This window comes from Myotis brandtii, unplaced genomic scaffold, assembly GCF_000412655.1.
Source record: "Myotis brandtii unplaced genomic scaffold, ASM41265v1 scaffold30, whole genome shotgun sequence".
In the NCBI taxonomy this organism is placed as follows: Eukaryota; Metazoa; Chordata; class Mammalia; order Chiroptera; family Vespertilionidae; genus Myotis; species Myotis brandtii.
The window spans coordinates 2,807,652-2,824,676 of NW_005361458.1; the positions used below are offsets into that span (position 1 = coordinate 2,807,652).

At 35.5% G+C, this 17,025-nt stretch overlaps 1 protein-coding gene across 1 annotated transcript in view; it reads right to left on the reverse strand.

Annotated features, from left to right (window-relative positions):
* The window catches only part of CCDC171 (coiled-coil domain containing 171), a 250,803-nt gene that overhangs the window by 60,161 nt on the left and 173,617 nt on the right, over nt 1–17,025 (reverse strand). Inside the window, exon 24 of the mRNA XM_014542370.1 lies at nt 7,580–7,711. Coding sequence (XP_014397856.1) covers nt 7,580–7,711 — 132 coding nt within the window. The remainder of the gene's footprint in view (nt 1–7,579; nt 7,712–17,025) is intronic.

A 17,025-nucleotide genomic window follows, 5' to 3' on the forward strand; every position in this document is an offset into this window, starting at 1 on the left:
CACATACATATATATACATATATGCACATACACATATACATATATATGTAAATTTTACATATATGTATATTATATACACATTTTATATGTTATATATACTAGTACATACACACATGTGAGAGTAATAATGGTCTGTTTAATAAAATTTAAGGCATCTGTAGAATTACAAGAAATTACTCTTGCACCTAGTTTTAGACTGAAAGATTTACTGCATTTCCCTTAATCCTTAAGTTGCATATTATCTGCTGTATTTTCCCCTAACTGCTGTCACTTAAATTGTCATGTGGAATAAGGGCAAATCAGGGTCAGTTTATATAAGCGGCATCAATCTGAAGAACTTCATTAGTCTTTATTTCAAGGCATTATGCAAAGAAAACTGACATTAAGAGAGCCTTAACTGACAGCAAATGAAATCAATCAGCAAATCACTAAGCCATAATAAACTCACTCAATTTGTAGATAACCCTTCCTTTTCCAGGTCTTCACCTAGGCAGTCCATCAAACACTGTTTTTTGTCCAAGTAGCTGAAATGAATAGCAATTCTGTGGCAGCACTTGAAAGTTCAAGTGCTCACAGGCCTCAGTCTCTCAATAATGAGCATTAAAAGGTGTTATCAAATAGGGTTACACTTACACTTAAATAGGCTTCCCCCAGCGCCCAACCACCGTCGCCACTACCAAATTTAAAAAAAAAAAAAGTGCAAAGCAAATAGGGAGAGGAAGAAAAGCAAGCAGGAAGGAGGGTGTTGATACCAAAACTGCTCGAATGACTGACCTGCTAGGCCAGGTCTCCCGAAAAGTCTTCCTGTTCATAGAAAATATCAGGAGAAGATACAGATTGAAGACCAGAAGGCATAACTCACCATGACTATAACCAATCTTTGAATGCTACTGTTTAACTGGATAATAATTATTATCCCAATTAGCAAGCAACACATCCTTAAAACCAGTTCTTCTATACACACTAACATCTTGATTCACACGATATTTCGTTTCATTTCGCCTTGCTTACAGCTCTGTTACCAGGAAATTTTGAAGAAACAATATATGCTTGTGCATTAGGAAATCTTCAGAGAAGAATTCCAAAATTTTAACTGGCAAATAAAAATGTCTTTCTAACAATATTACATCAGAAAACATTGTTTTCTCTTCCTAGTGTCAACAGAAAAATAAATAAATAAACAAACAAATAACACACTAATTCTTTTTTTGTTGCTGTTAATCCTCACCCCAGGATATTCTTTCCATTGATTTTTTAGAAAGAGTGGAATGGAGGGAGGGGGAGAGAAACATCGATCTGAGAGAGATATATTGATTGGTTGCCTCCTGTGCACATGCCCCACTGGGGCTGGGAACTGAACCCAAGACTTTTCGGTTCCCAGGCTGATATGCTCTAACCACTGAAACACCGGTCAGGGCAACACACTAATTCTTATATTCATCCTCAAAGTAGGCCTCAAACTTAGGACATTTAGATTCCTCATTGGTACAATTTATATATTTGGAATTGTAGACTACAGCTATAAACAGCTCTAGAAGACAACGGGTGGCATTTTCCCATCAAAATAAATTTATTCTCAGATAAACTATATGACTTTTCCAGCTAATTGTGTTTCCCGAACAAACACTCTTTTCTGGGGAAGTACTTTCCAACCTTTGAAGAAGGTAGCATTTCAACATCCTGTTTGATTCTACAACCCAATTCTAATCACTTTACTTTTACTTTAAAAGATATTTTCACTTTAGAATTTATAGCACAATAAGGTAAATCTATATTTACTGACAAGAAAAACACCCATGATATTCTATTACATTTAAAAAAGGTTTACAAAACAGTGTGGCCCAGTTATTGTTTAAATATAGGTAGACATATTAATTTAAATGATATGTACACGTGTTTGCATTTGTGACTAAAAAATAACTATACTAACTACAAGAGCATATACCAAAATGTTAACACCAGCTATCTCTGAATGGCAGAATATTAAATGATCTTAAATTTTCTTCTATGCTTTAAGAGTCTAATTTCTTATTGTCATGATCATGTATAACTTTCATAATTTTTTAAAAGTTAATTTTCAGTATTAGCAACATTTCTATGAAGTTGTAGTGGTGTGTGTGTCTTAATCCTCACCCAAGGTTATGTTTAGAGAGAGAAAGGGAGAGAAAAAGAGAGAGAAAAACATCAACCAAAACCAACAGCTAGGTATGTGCCCTGACCGGGAATCGAACTCCCAACTCATTGGTGTACAGGACAATCTCCAAACAACTGAGCCACCAGCCAGGGCTGAAGTTGTAGTGTTTAAAGGCAAATGCCATTATCCAGCTGAGCACTTTATACTACTCTTATATTACTACAGTTTATACCTATAATAATGAACCAGCATAATAAAATTTTAATTTCAGTATATATTCTTTTTATTTAAAAAATAGTATTTGACATATTTAGCAAGATTTCCATTCAAAATGGCTGATTTTCCCGTTTTAAAAAATAATCAGGTACCTGGAAATTCACTTATATTGTTGAGATAACATGAAGGAGAAAATATCTAAAGAACACAATCTTTCAAGTAGAAAGTGCAGCATCTCTGTAATTTCTAACTATGCTAGAAAAGGAGAAATTTCTTGTACAGCAATTAGAAGACTGCTGCACTAAGTAGCAGACAACACATGTAAAAAATTACCAAGAGTGAGTCTTGATATTTTTATTCCCCGACAGTTTAGGAACAGATAATTATTTCTTTCTTCTACACATAAAAAAATAAGAACAAAATTCCCTTCAAGATGCTCTTCATGGTTTAACTTTATAAATACAACAAAATAGCTGGAAGTAATTTCTATGCCTGGAAAATAAGTATAAGTGTAAAACACTATGGTATCCCTAAAGTCATGGGTATAACCCATAACAACAACAACAAAAAGCCATACCAAATAAGGACTGTATAATGACATGGTGGGTTAGAGGTGATTAAGGGATTACTGTATTTATTATGGTGAAGACTCTGTTGTTTAGAATCTTCATAAATAAGTGGTTTCACAATGAAGCCTTTCTAATGAAGTGTTTATAAACACATATTTGTAAAGTGTTATTTCCAGAGGTAGAGTTATTATGCACTAAGCCTTTAACGCCTTTTATGAGATGGTTCGGGGAGCTTTTTCTTTTTAAATGAATGGGCCCAGAAGTAAAAACTGGTATCAAGTCTCTCGACTCGGGCGAAGCAGCTTCCCGCGCCAACCTGCCCAGCGTCTGAAATCAAGTATTCCTCCCCGCACCTGCTGGGGCCTCCTGCCCGCACAGCGCCCAGCTCGGAGGACGTGGCAGGGAGCACACCATGTCCCGGCCTGCGGAGCTTCCACGGGAGGGGACAGCTAACAAATAAATACTGAGTGTTTACAACGGACCTGTCACTATTCTAAGCCCTTCAGATGTGCTAACCCACTCACTCGCCAGTCACACTAACACGGAGTTAGAAACCTTTATTATCGTCCCTTTACAGATGAAGAGGCCAAATAAGCAGTTTAAGTAACTTTCCCAGTTAACCTCTTTTGGATTCCTATTCTCTCCACTATTTCCACACAAATGAAATTGTACTCTACAGACAGACCCTGCCTTTATTCTTTCCCTCTCAGCCATGTTCACACTCTCCCTCCCTTCTTTCCCCTCTCTCTCTCTCTCACTCTCTCTCTCTCTCCCTTCTTCCCCCCTCTCTCAAACACACACACACACACACACACACACACACACACACACACACACACACACCAAAAACACACACACAAAAAAAACCAGTAAGCCTAAGCAATGGTTTACAAAAGGCAGAAAGGCATGATTAAAAGCATGAATGGACCAGTTACCCTACTCACTGGATATGTGACCTTTAGCAATTTACTTCATCTCAATAAACTGAGCTTCTTTCTTTATGAAATGGATAAAAGCAGAGCACCTACTACTCATAAGGTTGTTGCAGGTATTAAATGAGACAGTATATGTAAGGTGCTTAGCACAGTAACTGGTACAGAATAAGCACCCAACAAATGTTAGCTACTGATATTGTTCCTGGCTTCTTATTGAATGAGGATGGAGACACAAGCATTTATTGCATGCCTGCTAATATTTGCCCGATATTAAATTATTAGATAACAGTCCTTTAAAAACACAAAATTCAAAGTATAAGATAACGAGTAACAGGTTATTATCTTTATACAGTATGGCAAAATATTTCTATTATGAAGTCCTCGGCATTCACACTACACTGGATTTGCATTCACACTACACTTTTTCCCAGGACTCTGGCAGATGGATATGCTGTTATCTCAGAGATAAGAGCACAGATACAATAGTTCTAAACTTGCCATAGAAGCTTAGGCAAAGCGTTTTAGTGGCACTATAGCCTCAATGGAACATCAAGTAACATGGAAAAGTAAGTAGGGAAGTAACATTGATCTTGATCAAAATAATTTCAAGCTTTTGAAGAAACAAGGGAGACTAAAAGAACCAAATGGAAAGGAATAGAGAAAGATCCTAGATAAGGATTTCTCAAAATAAAACACACCACATGCCCCTTCAGAGTAATGGAAACAAGCGACTATTGCTTGTTTTATCTTTGCAGGGGTCCCAGGACGGCTGCACCAAGAACAGGCACCATGCCTTGCCTGCTTTCCTTGTGAGGCACTGTGCTCTCTGTTTACATGCATTGCCTCATTCAATCCTACTACATGCCTGAGAAATGGGTAGCATAAAACTTTTTTTTACAGAGAAGGAAACTGAGGCTAAAAGCTAGCAGATCAGAGACCACTTGAACTGAATTTTCTCCTGAAGGAGAGCATCAGTCACATGTTCTTCTGTGTCCAAAAAGAAAAGGTAAACCCCTCATCCTCTTCGTCTCTCAATCGTGCTCACTGGTCTTCCTTGTGTACAGAATTATCCCCATAATGAAGCTTGCCCTGTTGGAAAAGACAGACAGGACTGTCTAGGAAAACTTCAGCACCCACCGCTCTGAATGATGGCTGTGCAGGTTGGCCAATTGGTCCATACACTACCACAACCTGCAGAGCGATGCCCTCCTCTTCATCATAACCAAAGCACGTGCACTCACTGAATACTCCACTCCACCAGCACCGAGTGCAAAACTAAACAAACGCTGAATTCCTGAATGTGCAGCCACACTTGGCATAAATATACATATTTACATGCTGTAAAAAGGTATAAAGTAGAGTTTCATAATATTAGCCTGTCAAATGAAAACAAAATCTTTTATCTTGAATTTGTCTATAGTACAGCATAAACTATGACCTACATCATACAAAGATACAGAATGAACAGCACTGAGGGCAAAACTAAACAAACGCTGAATTCCTGAATGTGCAGCCACACTTGGCATAAATATACATATTTACATGCTGTGAAAAGGTATAGAGTTCCATAATATTAGCCTGTCAAATGAAAACAAAATCTTTTATCTTGAATTTGTCTATAGTACAGCATAAACTATGACCTACATCATACAAAGATACAGAATGAACATTTTTGTCAATGTAAGAAAAACTCCACTATAGATTTAAAAGATTTCACGCTTTCCATTTAACACAGGTGTCTAGATTTCTTAGTGTCAGATTTTATCAGTTAAGGCTCTGCTGTTTACTTGCTGTTGGTTTTAGGAGAGCTACCTAAACTCTAAAATGGAGATAATGCCATCCACTTGACAGCTTCATTGTGAGAATTACATGAAATCATGTATCTAAAGAGCTAAGCATGATACCTGGTGCATAATACATGCTCACTGAAATGGTACTATTACTACAATTAAGGTCATCAGTTAACATAGTGCCTTTCTTCTCAAAGTATTCAAAGCATATTACCAACTACATGTGTGAGGGCATGTGTGGGTGTCTGTGTGTATGTGTAAAACAGTATTATGGCCCAAATCATGTGCTCTTCTCTGTGCGGAATACTAAACCAAAATATATTATTACTAAACTGTAATGTATAATACAGCATGGCAATGCAAAACTCACCCAAGTGTTTAGGTATATGGTAACGTGCCTAACTATTTTTATTAGAACTTGGAAAAAATCAGTTTAACATATGGGTCTATACATTTCCTTCTTGCTATTCACAAATGTCAAAACCACAGAGCGTTCATGGTTTGCCCCAAAAATAGCACCCCAAGGCATCAGTCTCTTTCCAAATCACCCAAATCCAGAGTTTGGGGGAAGTCTTTATTTGTGAATTATGAAAAGTATTAAACCTTATGAGTGTCTGAATCAAGACAGCCAAGTAAAGGATTATTTTACAACCACTAGAAAAATCTCAAATCACACTGTGCTCAGGGTTACAATGAATTCATAAATAATGATAGTCAAATTTAAAATGCACTTCTTAATTTTGTATTAAGTAATGGTACAGTATTGTAGCCTATATCTGGAAATAAAAATATTTTATGCTTAGTTTTACAATTACATATATTTTAAAATACTGATTGACAATCTAATGAAAGAAACAACTGGTGCTTATTTTTTCTTTGTAAAGTTCTGATCTGAGTATTAGTAACTAATTAAATTAGGGTATGGAACATGTAGAAAAAATTAACATAGCACCACTTGGACTGACACTAATTTTGTACAAAATTAAAATTTCACAGGGCCATAAACTGAAGAATGAAAGTTTATTTCAAACCTCAAAATGTGAAACACAGACTGAGTTTTAAGATATTTGTCTTTTAAATAAAATTTAAAAACCTAAAATGCTTTTAAACAAGGACTACCTCTTTTGATACATCAGGCTCCCTATGGTTTAGATAATGTTCATACATTTTTCTAGTAAAGGCACTAGATATTTTAAGGAGAATAAAGCAAATATTAAATTTTGTTTTGTCTCACTAAAAAAAACTTTAGACCTAAGTAATAAAATGACACAATAGTAACCTAGAATAGAAAGATATATGCAACATCTGAAAAGAATTATGTTTTTGAAAATAATTTTCTTTATTAAGTTTTTTCTTAAAATTATTTGAGGTTTTATGATTTGGTGCTTTGAGTTTCATAAATGAAATAACCTAGTTTGCACATATAATGTTCATTAAAACTAAACATTAAAGGGCAAAATACTCTATGTTGCCAAGCACAGTTCTAGACTTGCTGAAATTAAATAAATCCCCATGTAAGAAATGTTGGATATACTTTGGAATTAACATTGAAAATTTTCAAATATCTCTCCTGATAATTTTATCTAAAGTGATTTATTTTAAAACAGCAAGAGCTACAAATTGAGATTAGCTTAAGAAGATAACAGCCTAGCATCTTATTGTCCTCTGCTGATTTAAAAAAAAAAAAGTAATTTTTTAAACTTACTTAGCTATAAAAGACATATTTTCCTTGGTAAAAAAAAAATACTTTTTGGGATTATTTAACAGGCTGGATCAAGACTTTAAAGAAAGAAATATAGTGTTACATGATAGAAGAAACATTATTTGCATCTCCATTATGTTATTCACAATACTTTGAGGTTTTCATTCTCTCCAGTTACTACATTTTATTTTTCTATACATCTCAGTAGCAAACAATGTTATTTAGACTCTAACCTGGCACGCTACAACCTCTGGCCCGCCCTTGAGCCCCTCCATTGCAAAGGTCTCCAGGTGCAGTTTGGGTAGCTGCAGGGTGAAGTCATTCCTACTTGCCGCAGTCCGTGACAGCGAGATCTGATCTCTGACCTAAAGGGAAAAAAACAGCATCAATGGTAATTCCCCTTCAGACACATTAACTGGGATGAACTGGGTCCCCTTGAGCCCACTGAGTGGACTTGCATTGATCGCTGGACCTGAAATCCATGAATAAATTTAGGACTAATTGATTTTTCGTTGCAAATAAATCTCTAATTCAGAGTGCTGGGGGAGAATGTTAAGAAGAAAAAGCATCCTCCTGCTTGAAATGAGGGAGGGAAGAAGAGTCACTGGAGCTCTTCTGATCAAGAGGTTTTGAATTATTTTTCACTGTTCCTCCCTGAAAAGAAAGAGGAAAGAAGGGGGGGAAATCCACAAAAGCAAAAACAAACAGTAATCTCCTAATCATTATCACTTTTTTAATAACATGTTTAATTTAACTGGTATTAACTGATATATATTGGACAAGATAATTATTAGGTATTAGTCTTTGAAAAAAAACTTCAATACTATGTACCCTGGAATAAAAACAAATACACTCAACAAACAAGGATACTTAAAAATATACCAGTAAGAGGTTTGTTTGCCCTTTTTACTCTTATAAGCTTGAGTTTCATCAATTAAATATATATAAACCAGCTCGATCATGCAACTTCTAAGTAAGGTAATGGATAGAATCAGTAGAATTTGTACTGCATTTTAAGTGTTCAAAAAGGTAACAATACAAACATTTCACAGGAGAAATACAAAATCTCTGGTCAGTATAGGAATCACATGCAGTTGATATTACACTGCCACCTTCTGGACAAATGAGAAAATACTCCCTATATAACACAAATACTAGATACAAGAAAACATTCAGAAACAGATAATTTTCACTTTTAATTTCCAAACTTAGTAAAAGCCTTAAGAATTCCACAGTTTAATGTACTTTTAAGGTCAGTAAGCTCTCAATTTTAGTCTTATGGATTAATGGTTGGAGTTTTCATATGTAGGCAAATTTTCTAACTTTCCTTATGCCTGAATTAGTTTTAAAATTTTATCTCTATGCTACCATATACTTGATAAATGTTATACAACTAGCTTAGAGTCACAGCATAAAAAGAGTTTTTATGACTTTTTTAGCAAAGGTAAAAATGGGGAGAACTATACAAATAACTTTAATTGCTCAGATACTAGTAAATGTATTTAATCTCTACTTTTACCTGAGCAACTTCAAATGCAACTTGGCAATACAGAGTGGGGCAAAAGTAGGTTTACAGTTGTGAGCACATGAAACACAATTTATTCTATTATTATTTATTAATTATTGTATTATTTTCCATATGAATAACTGTAAACCTACTTTTGCCCCACACTGAATATGATAGAAAACCTGTCCTTCATTTTTCCATTCTACGTGAGCAGCTTATAAAACTGTTGAATCATTTCTTATTTTATAAATGACTTATCATACTCTGTAGAGTTTCCTTAAACCAGCAAATACACAAACATATGATGACACCTTTAATTGTTCATGCTAATCGATGGGTATAAAAACCCTTATTCTGCCAAGCTTATCTGAAGAACTTCTGTCAAAGTGTATGCTGTGAAGTATATACTATAAGGCAACTTTTATAACAGTGTGAGGACTATAGGCACACTACAGTCCCAATTCAGAATATATTTTCATCCGTAACAAACATTCTCCAGTCTTCAGTCAGAATGAGAATGCTATTGCACTTACTTAATGTAACAGAATAAATCATATTTTAAAAATATATTTGCCTTAGGTTTATATTTTATATGTATGGATACCTGCTCATGCTTTTCTTTTTGTCACCAATGTGCACTCAGATAAAAGAAAACATTAATGTGGATTAAGGTACTGAGAATTTATCAACATCAAACCACTGGTGTTTTGCCTTCTACCCTTCTGAACCATAGTCAATAGATCTAAATATTTTACTGCACCCAGGCCAATTCATTGTTTGATGTTTAAAAACTCACCCAGAATCAAAGAAAATTTATTAAATTTGAGCCCCCAAATGAGATACTATTAGCTTTGAAAGTCAAGTTTAACTGTGATATTGATGATTCTCTTTTTTCTGTGACAAAATTCACTAGGGAAATCCTGGATGTCAAAGTACAAAAGCAGATTGCTAATACGGGCAAAGGGGGGTGGGGGACTCTGAGCAGTGTAGGTGTAATCCACAGCACAGTTCCAGCACTGGGGGTCCTTTAACCCCATTAATACCAGGCACCACGCTTCATCTGCGAAGCTTGACATACAGCAACAGTAAGCCACACTTTGTATTCTCTAAACAACTTCCTAAACAACATTAAGCTGGGGCATTTGGCATTTAAAACTGTGATTTATTGTCAAATTAACATTTTCACTAAACATTATTTAATTTGGCAAATTAAATAATCCTGTTTTTAGAAAAAAACTCAAAATGCTGCTGTTTTGCTAAATCTAATGATGAGCATCATTACTTTATTTGAATAATATGCATGTGTTAATATTTTATGAATTATATATTATCTGTTCAATGTTGACAGTGCCATCAAGAGACAGTGACCCTAAGACATATGTAAAACTTTATACAATAAAAAAAAGAGACAGTGATCCATGATATATAATAGATGTACTATCACAAATATTTCTTCTAAAAGATAAGAATTTTTCCACTTTTAAGTTAAAGCAAAACTTTGAGAGCAGGCATCTAAATTTCTCCAAATACTTCTAGAAAAAGGTTGTGTGTTTTTTTAAGTCTTGAAAAGGGAGTGGCTAGGAATTCCTTTATTTTAATGGGTAAAGGAAGTGAAAGCACCATGTTGAGAGAATACAAAACAGTGACACTAGAACAAATAAAAAGTATAACTGCAGCAAAGAAGCAAGAAGGAAAGGCGACAAGAAACAGGAAAAAGTGAAGAGAAAAGGAGAGACTGTTGAGAAAGAATGCAGAAGGCAGTTTGAATTTCAGGGTGTGAACAAGAATAAACAGGGCAGAAATTCAACACAAAACATTAGAAAAAGAACTCTCCCCTTAATGCATTAAATTTGTCCATGAAACACACACACACACAGAGAATAGGCAAGCTGAGAACAAAGTAACTAAAATCAGAAAAGAGATAAGTGGGATTTCTTTATCCACTACCCATTGGAAACAAAATGATTCCTATCAAAAATGAGAATCTACAGTAAGTTGCTCTACTGTCAAACGTTCTGAAATAACAATATTAGAATAGTAAAATTACTTTTTCCCTAAATGGAAAAGTAGGTTCATCTTTTAAAATACAGATTTTAATGTGAATAAGGATTAAAATAACCACTGTCACCTGTCCACAAATTACATTATAATTTCAAATTGATTTTAAATTATAGTTTCAAAAGACAATCCTTGATGTGAGCAATAAAAAATATATACGCGATGTTTCTTACTTCAAAATGGCTAACTTCATTTTTAACATATGATTTCTTATAGCATTTCATAATATAAATCTCAATTCAAATTGTATGTATTTTTATAACATTCTATAACGGTTGTATAATTTCATATTTTGTCAAAAATAAAAAAATCTACATTACTCCATTCTAAAATTTTGATTTTTAGAAAAAGTAGGTTTTTTCCCTTTCTTATTACATACTTTCAGAAAATAGATATTTCTAATAGATATGCTCTAAGAGATGTAGATAAAAATAAATGAAACTTTCTAAGTCAAAAATTGTTACAAAAATATATTTATTTTATTATAACAATCTAGTTTTAGAATTAAGTGGTTCATAAGCTCCTTGTAAGTACCTTTCCTATTCCTCTGATTAGCCTTCACTCACAAGAAACCAATCTGTATTCAAACCATAACACCAAAAAAGCGGTTTCTGCTAGATACATCAACTATGAAATTAAATTAGTCATTTTTAGAAAAGCTACTCAACTCTCAAAATGTGAAGCTGCAGCTTCTATCCTGAACAGCTCTAAATCCCTCTGGACTAATGTTCCAATAAAAAAATAAAAACTCATGAAATGTAGTACTAGCAAATGTTTTCACCAACAGGATACCAAGGAAGAAGAGGTAAGCTATAGTAGATCGAAACTTAGATACACTTGAGAACACATGTAAGGAGATTACCACCTCTTACCAGAGAATGCATGAACCTTATATCACTAACAAAGAGTGCCATCTCAGACACTTTTTGGCTCCTTTTTTCTAGTGTTTCATGAAATGAGTGTAATATCTCCTGGTATGTTTTAAAGTTTATGTAGTCAATTTGACTGTCTAACACTCCTGGCACAACTATGATCACCCATTCCAATATCCAATTAACAGAAAATTTCCTTAACAAGTAGGCATACTGGAGAGCCTTTTATAAATAGAGAAGAAAATCAGCCACAGTTACATATACTCTGTAATAACAATAATGACAAGAAAAATGTTATGTATGCAGACACTCATAAGTGAGTATGTGATCAAAAAGGAATGTCATTCCAAACTCATAGGAATGACATTTTCTACAGGGCAGTAGAAAGAACAATAAGAAAAGATATTTAGATAGTTCCAGGACTTTGGTATGTGCCTAGTGATAGGAGCAGGAGTTAAAGCATGTCCAGATAATGGAAATGACATTAAAAATGGAATAGTTAGCCTGGCCGGTGTTGCTCAGTGGTTTGAGCGCTGACCCATGCACCAAGATGTCAGTGGATCAATTCCTGGTCAGTGTACTTGCCCAGATTGCAGACTGGGTCCCCTGTGGGGGCTGTGCAGGAGGCAGCTGATCGATGTTTCTCTCTCTCAATGTTTCTGTATCTATCTCTCCCTTCCTATCTCTCTAAAAATCAATAAAAACATATTTTTACAAAATTGGATAGTTATATCTAAATGGATATTTCCTCTTTGTTTTACCTTTCCTTAACTGTTGAATTAATGAAATGGATAGAGTACAGTACTATTTCTATTCGTAATAGCACCACTAGTGCTTCTAAAAGTATTTCATACTTTTCAAAGTCCTCTCCACACCAGCTCACTTGATTCTGCCCTCCACCTTGTGACATAGCTATTGCCATCCCTAATATGGGGATCCTGAGTCCAGTGCTCTTAACACGAAATAATAATGCCTCTTAATGTCTATAATGAACAGTTACGAATTGGAGAAACTGTTTAAGATCTTGGTATTTCTTCCATTTCTCTACCTAAAAAAACAACACTATTTTTTTTCATTTTCTTTATCCCTTGTCTGGCAGTCATAGCAAAAGTATGTAAGTTTCAGAAAAGTAGTTTTGTGATAAGCAAGAGAAATTACTATATAAACATCCTTGTTTTCCTCAGTAGTCTCCTTGGACCTGTGGGCATCCTCATTCGTTCACATTTTCTCTCCCCCTGCTCTGCTCCCCACCGGCACACACACAGTGATGACACTGAGACAGGTAGCTGTGCAGCAATCACTCTTACACAACGGTCACCATCTCACAGGGAAGAGCCCCAAACTATGATGTCCCAAGACATCACTGGCACTCTGTCGGCAGGAGCCGGCACTCCTTCGGTGCTGCAGCAAGCACAGACACTCCATCTGAAGAGAAGGACGTGAGGAACTCACCTTCTTTACTGGGAGGTTATGTAACTTCACCTACGACTCTGGACCACAGCCAGACTCTCCAATGACTGCCAGCTGCTGTCACCAGGAAAGGGCAAAATCCGCCGCCACAGTCACCGCACACATACAGTTACATCCCAATTATGGGACTAAGACACTGATCTCTTGAATCAAATTATCAAGCTGGCTACATCCCAATTTAGCATCTGAAAAACTGAAGCCTCAAATCAAATTATCAAGCTGGAAAACAGGGTGATTTAATCATGGTCATCTTATAAAGGCCCTAGACAGCATGATAAATCTGTAACGCAAGTTACAGACCATGGAATGTACCCCACAAATAGGTTACTGTGCTCTTGAGCTATTTAAAAAAAAAAACACAAAACCCACACTTGAGAATGGAGAAGTGTCTTAATGAATTGAATTGTTATAGTCCCCCACACGGAGATATTTTTTTTTCTAGGGTGAATTATTCCAAAAGAGAAAGAGGTGAACACTGAAATTAGTTATTTAGATGTATCTTGAGCTATTTAAAAAACACACAAAACCCACACTTGAGAATGGAGAAGTGTGTAATGAATTGAATTGTTACAGTCCCCCACATGGAGATAGTTTCTTTTCTAGGGTGAATTATTCCAAAGGAGAAAGAGGTGAACACTGAAATTAGTTATTTAGATGTGTTCAAGCTAAAAACTGTTAAGCACACGTACATGACATTCTGTAGTGTCTTATCTTTAGTCTGCCAAGGTTTTTTAATCCCTCTTGAGCTGGAGTCCCATTTTTAGCTTGGCTAGGTCAGAATGACACTGAACAATATGAATGATGACACACAAGACAGCTATCTGGACAGAGTTGTCATCAGCAAGCCAGCTGTGCTAACACCTGCATGTCCTGCACAGCTGATGTTCAGAACCAGGATCCAGAAACTAAGAATGGAAAGGAGTTCGAGGATCATCAGTGACATTTAGAGAGCCATTAATGAGTCACTAAAAATTGGGTTTTAGAGGCTGGAGATCACGTTTCAATTTTTAAAACACTATCAGTTTTATAAATTAAAAATTATCCTATTGTCTTTGTATTCCTTATAAATGCAATAAGGACTAAAGATCAAAGATAACTATGTATTATCAAATATTCTGGTTAACCATTTTTAAGATAAAATTATAAATCACATTTGAAGATTTGGTTATGCAGTGACTTCGCCTGACAGATGCTGTTTGACTATTCTATTCCACAATCCACTCGAACAATAGAAATAATCATCCACCTATTTTTCATAGGCATCAAACTAGCTATTACCTATAAATTCATTGTTAGCATACCTCTCTTTCCTAGAGACATTCCTCAAACAAATTTAGACTTTCTCCTCTATTTTTAACAATCAAATAAAGAAACCAAGTTATACTATCAGCAAGACTTACATTGAAATCTAGAGATGGCTTTAGTTAATGTTTCCAGACTGGGTGATGGTAAAAGTTTGACTCATTCAACAAACATTCACTAAGTGCCTACTGGGTACCAGGCACTGTGATAGATGCTGAGGATATAAAAATTAAGGAGACAGAATTCCATCCCTCAAGGACTTCAAACTCTAGTAGCATAATTAATCTCTCAAAATGCATTGCCTAGCCTCCCATTTATCTATAATGTCTTGTTTCTCCTGTCAATTGCTATATCACCTCTTTCTTTGCCAGAAAGTATTATGTTAATCAATCTCAACCCTTTATCTTCAGCCCTGACTTTTTTCCCAGAGATCCAGACTCACATATCCTGCTGTTCACTCCACATTACCTTAAACTCAGAAGTCCCAAAACAAAACTCATCACTGTCTCCCTTCTCTCTTCTCAAAAAGCAAACTCACTTGCTCCTCTTTTTGTGTTCCTAATATCAGGTCACCACATGCCATCCTGGGAATCCTCCTCCCCTGCCCTTCTCATCCCCATACGCCATGCTATTAAGTAAGTTTCATATCCCTTCCTCAACACCACCCACCATATTATCCTGCTTCTTAGCTGACAGATTCATAGCTCTTAAAATCCCCTTTATTACTCACTGCATCCAGTTTACAAATCTGCCCTACGGAACCCAAATTCCACAAGGAAATCTGACCACATCACTTCCTAGCTTAAACCCTGGTTAAGGTTTTAATCTCTGCCCCATGATAAAAATTCAAGGTTCTCAGAATGGAAAAGAAAAGAAAAGAAAAGAAAAGTTATTCCATGACCTGGCTTGTCTGCCTCATTCAGCCTCATCTCCTGCACTCTCCTTGCATTTAATGCTAAATTGAGGCTATCTGCAACTCTCTCTCTCTAGATAGCCTTTCCCATCTTTCCTCACACTTCAAAGCCCCATCCAGGCATTAATTTTCTCCTAAGAAACTTCCACAGCCTCTCCCTTGGGTTTTCTAAGTATGCCTCATAGATGAATAACTCTATCTAAATAGAAACAGAGCTGCATCTTATGGGTGCATATTTACCATGATATACTGGAAATATCTATGTCTCCATTTCGAGGGAAAGGAGTAGGAGACATCTCTCTCTCTCTCTTTAATATATAAGTATAAATATTAGAGAGAGAGATGACAATATAGATATTGATATAGATGGAGATATAGATTAGATATAGATATAGATATAGATATGGATAGGGATAGGGATAGGGATAGGAATAGGGATAGAGATAGAGATAGAGATAGAGATAGAGAATACAGATATGTAGATATAGATATATATATATATATGGATATAGATATATAAATACATCTTTTCCCAAGAAGGGCACAGTTCCTGACACATAATGTACAATCAAAGGTATTTGTAGTGCTCAATTACTTACAGTAAATATTGTATTTTATTATAAATTAGAAGTTTTAAGTAACTTTACTGTTGAAGCAAATCCAAAACAGCTTCAGCAAAAACTCCTGTTACTCCCTTGTTATTATTCCAGTGTCATTTCAGCCTGATAAAAACTTAGGTTCTAGATATCTTTCTGAATTGTGATTTCCTGTCTTACCTTTTAAATACTTGACTGAAAGGTATTTAACGCCTCTCCCTAAAAGTTCAGTGGCAACATAGTAAATTACGATCATATATAGAAAATACTTTGGTTAATTCCTCCATACTCATAGGACAAATAATCTCTAAAACCCTCAAGAATCCAGCCATTCTGCTAATTCAACAATAACAAAAAAAAATTACAACCAAAAATGTTCCGCTTCTTCTCTACATTCAAATTTTACCCAAATCTTACTTTTACCCCCAGCTACACAGTAAACAAAGACATCTCTCTGCTAAGAACTTTATTAGTACCCAACAAATGCTTAAAGTGATTTTCTCATACAGAACCCTAAGTAATCCAGACATTAACCTATCCATCTAACCTATCCTGAAAATTATTTCAATATAATGATTATACTTTTACTTTTTCCATACAATAAAAATACTTAAGCATGTTTGAAGAGTCTCTTAAATGTTAAAAAATTTCAATTTCTAAGAAGTCTCTATTATCAGAAGCCTACTGGTAAAGTTATTAGGAGCCTAAAAGAATATAGGATTCGAGGGGCTCGGACGACCGCAGACCTGGGTCAGCTCTCCCGGAAGTCCGCCGTGGTGCGGCCTGGCCGCAGGGCCAGTTTGTTAAAAAACAATTTCTAAGAAGTCTCTATTATCAGAAGCCTACTGGTAAAGTTATTAGGAGCCTAAAAGAATATAGGATTCGAGGGGCGGCTACGACCGCAGACCTGGGTCAGCTCTCCCGGAAGTCCGCCGTGGTGCGGCCTGGCCGCAGGGCCAGT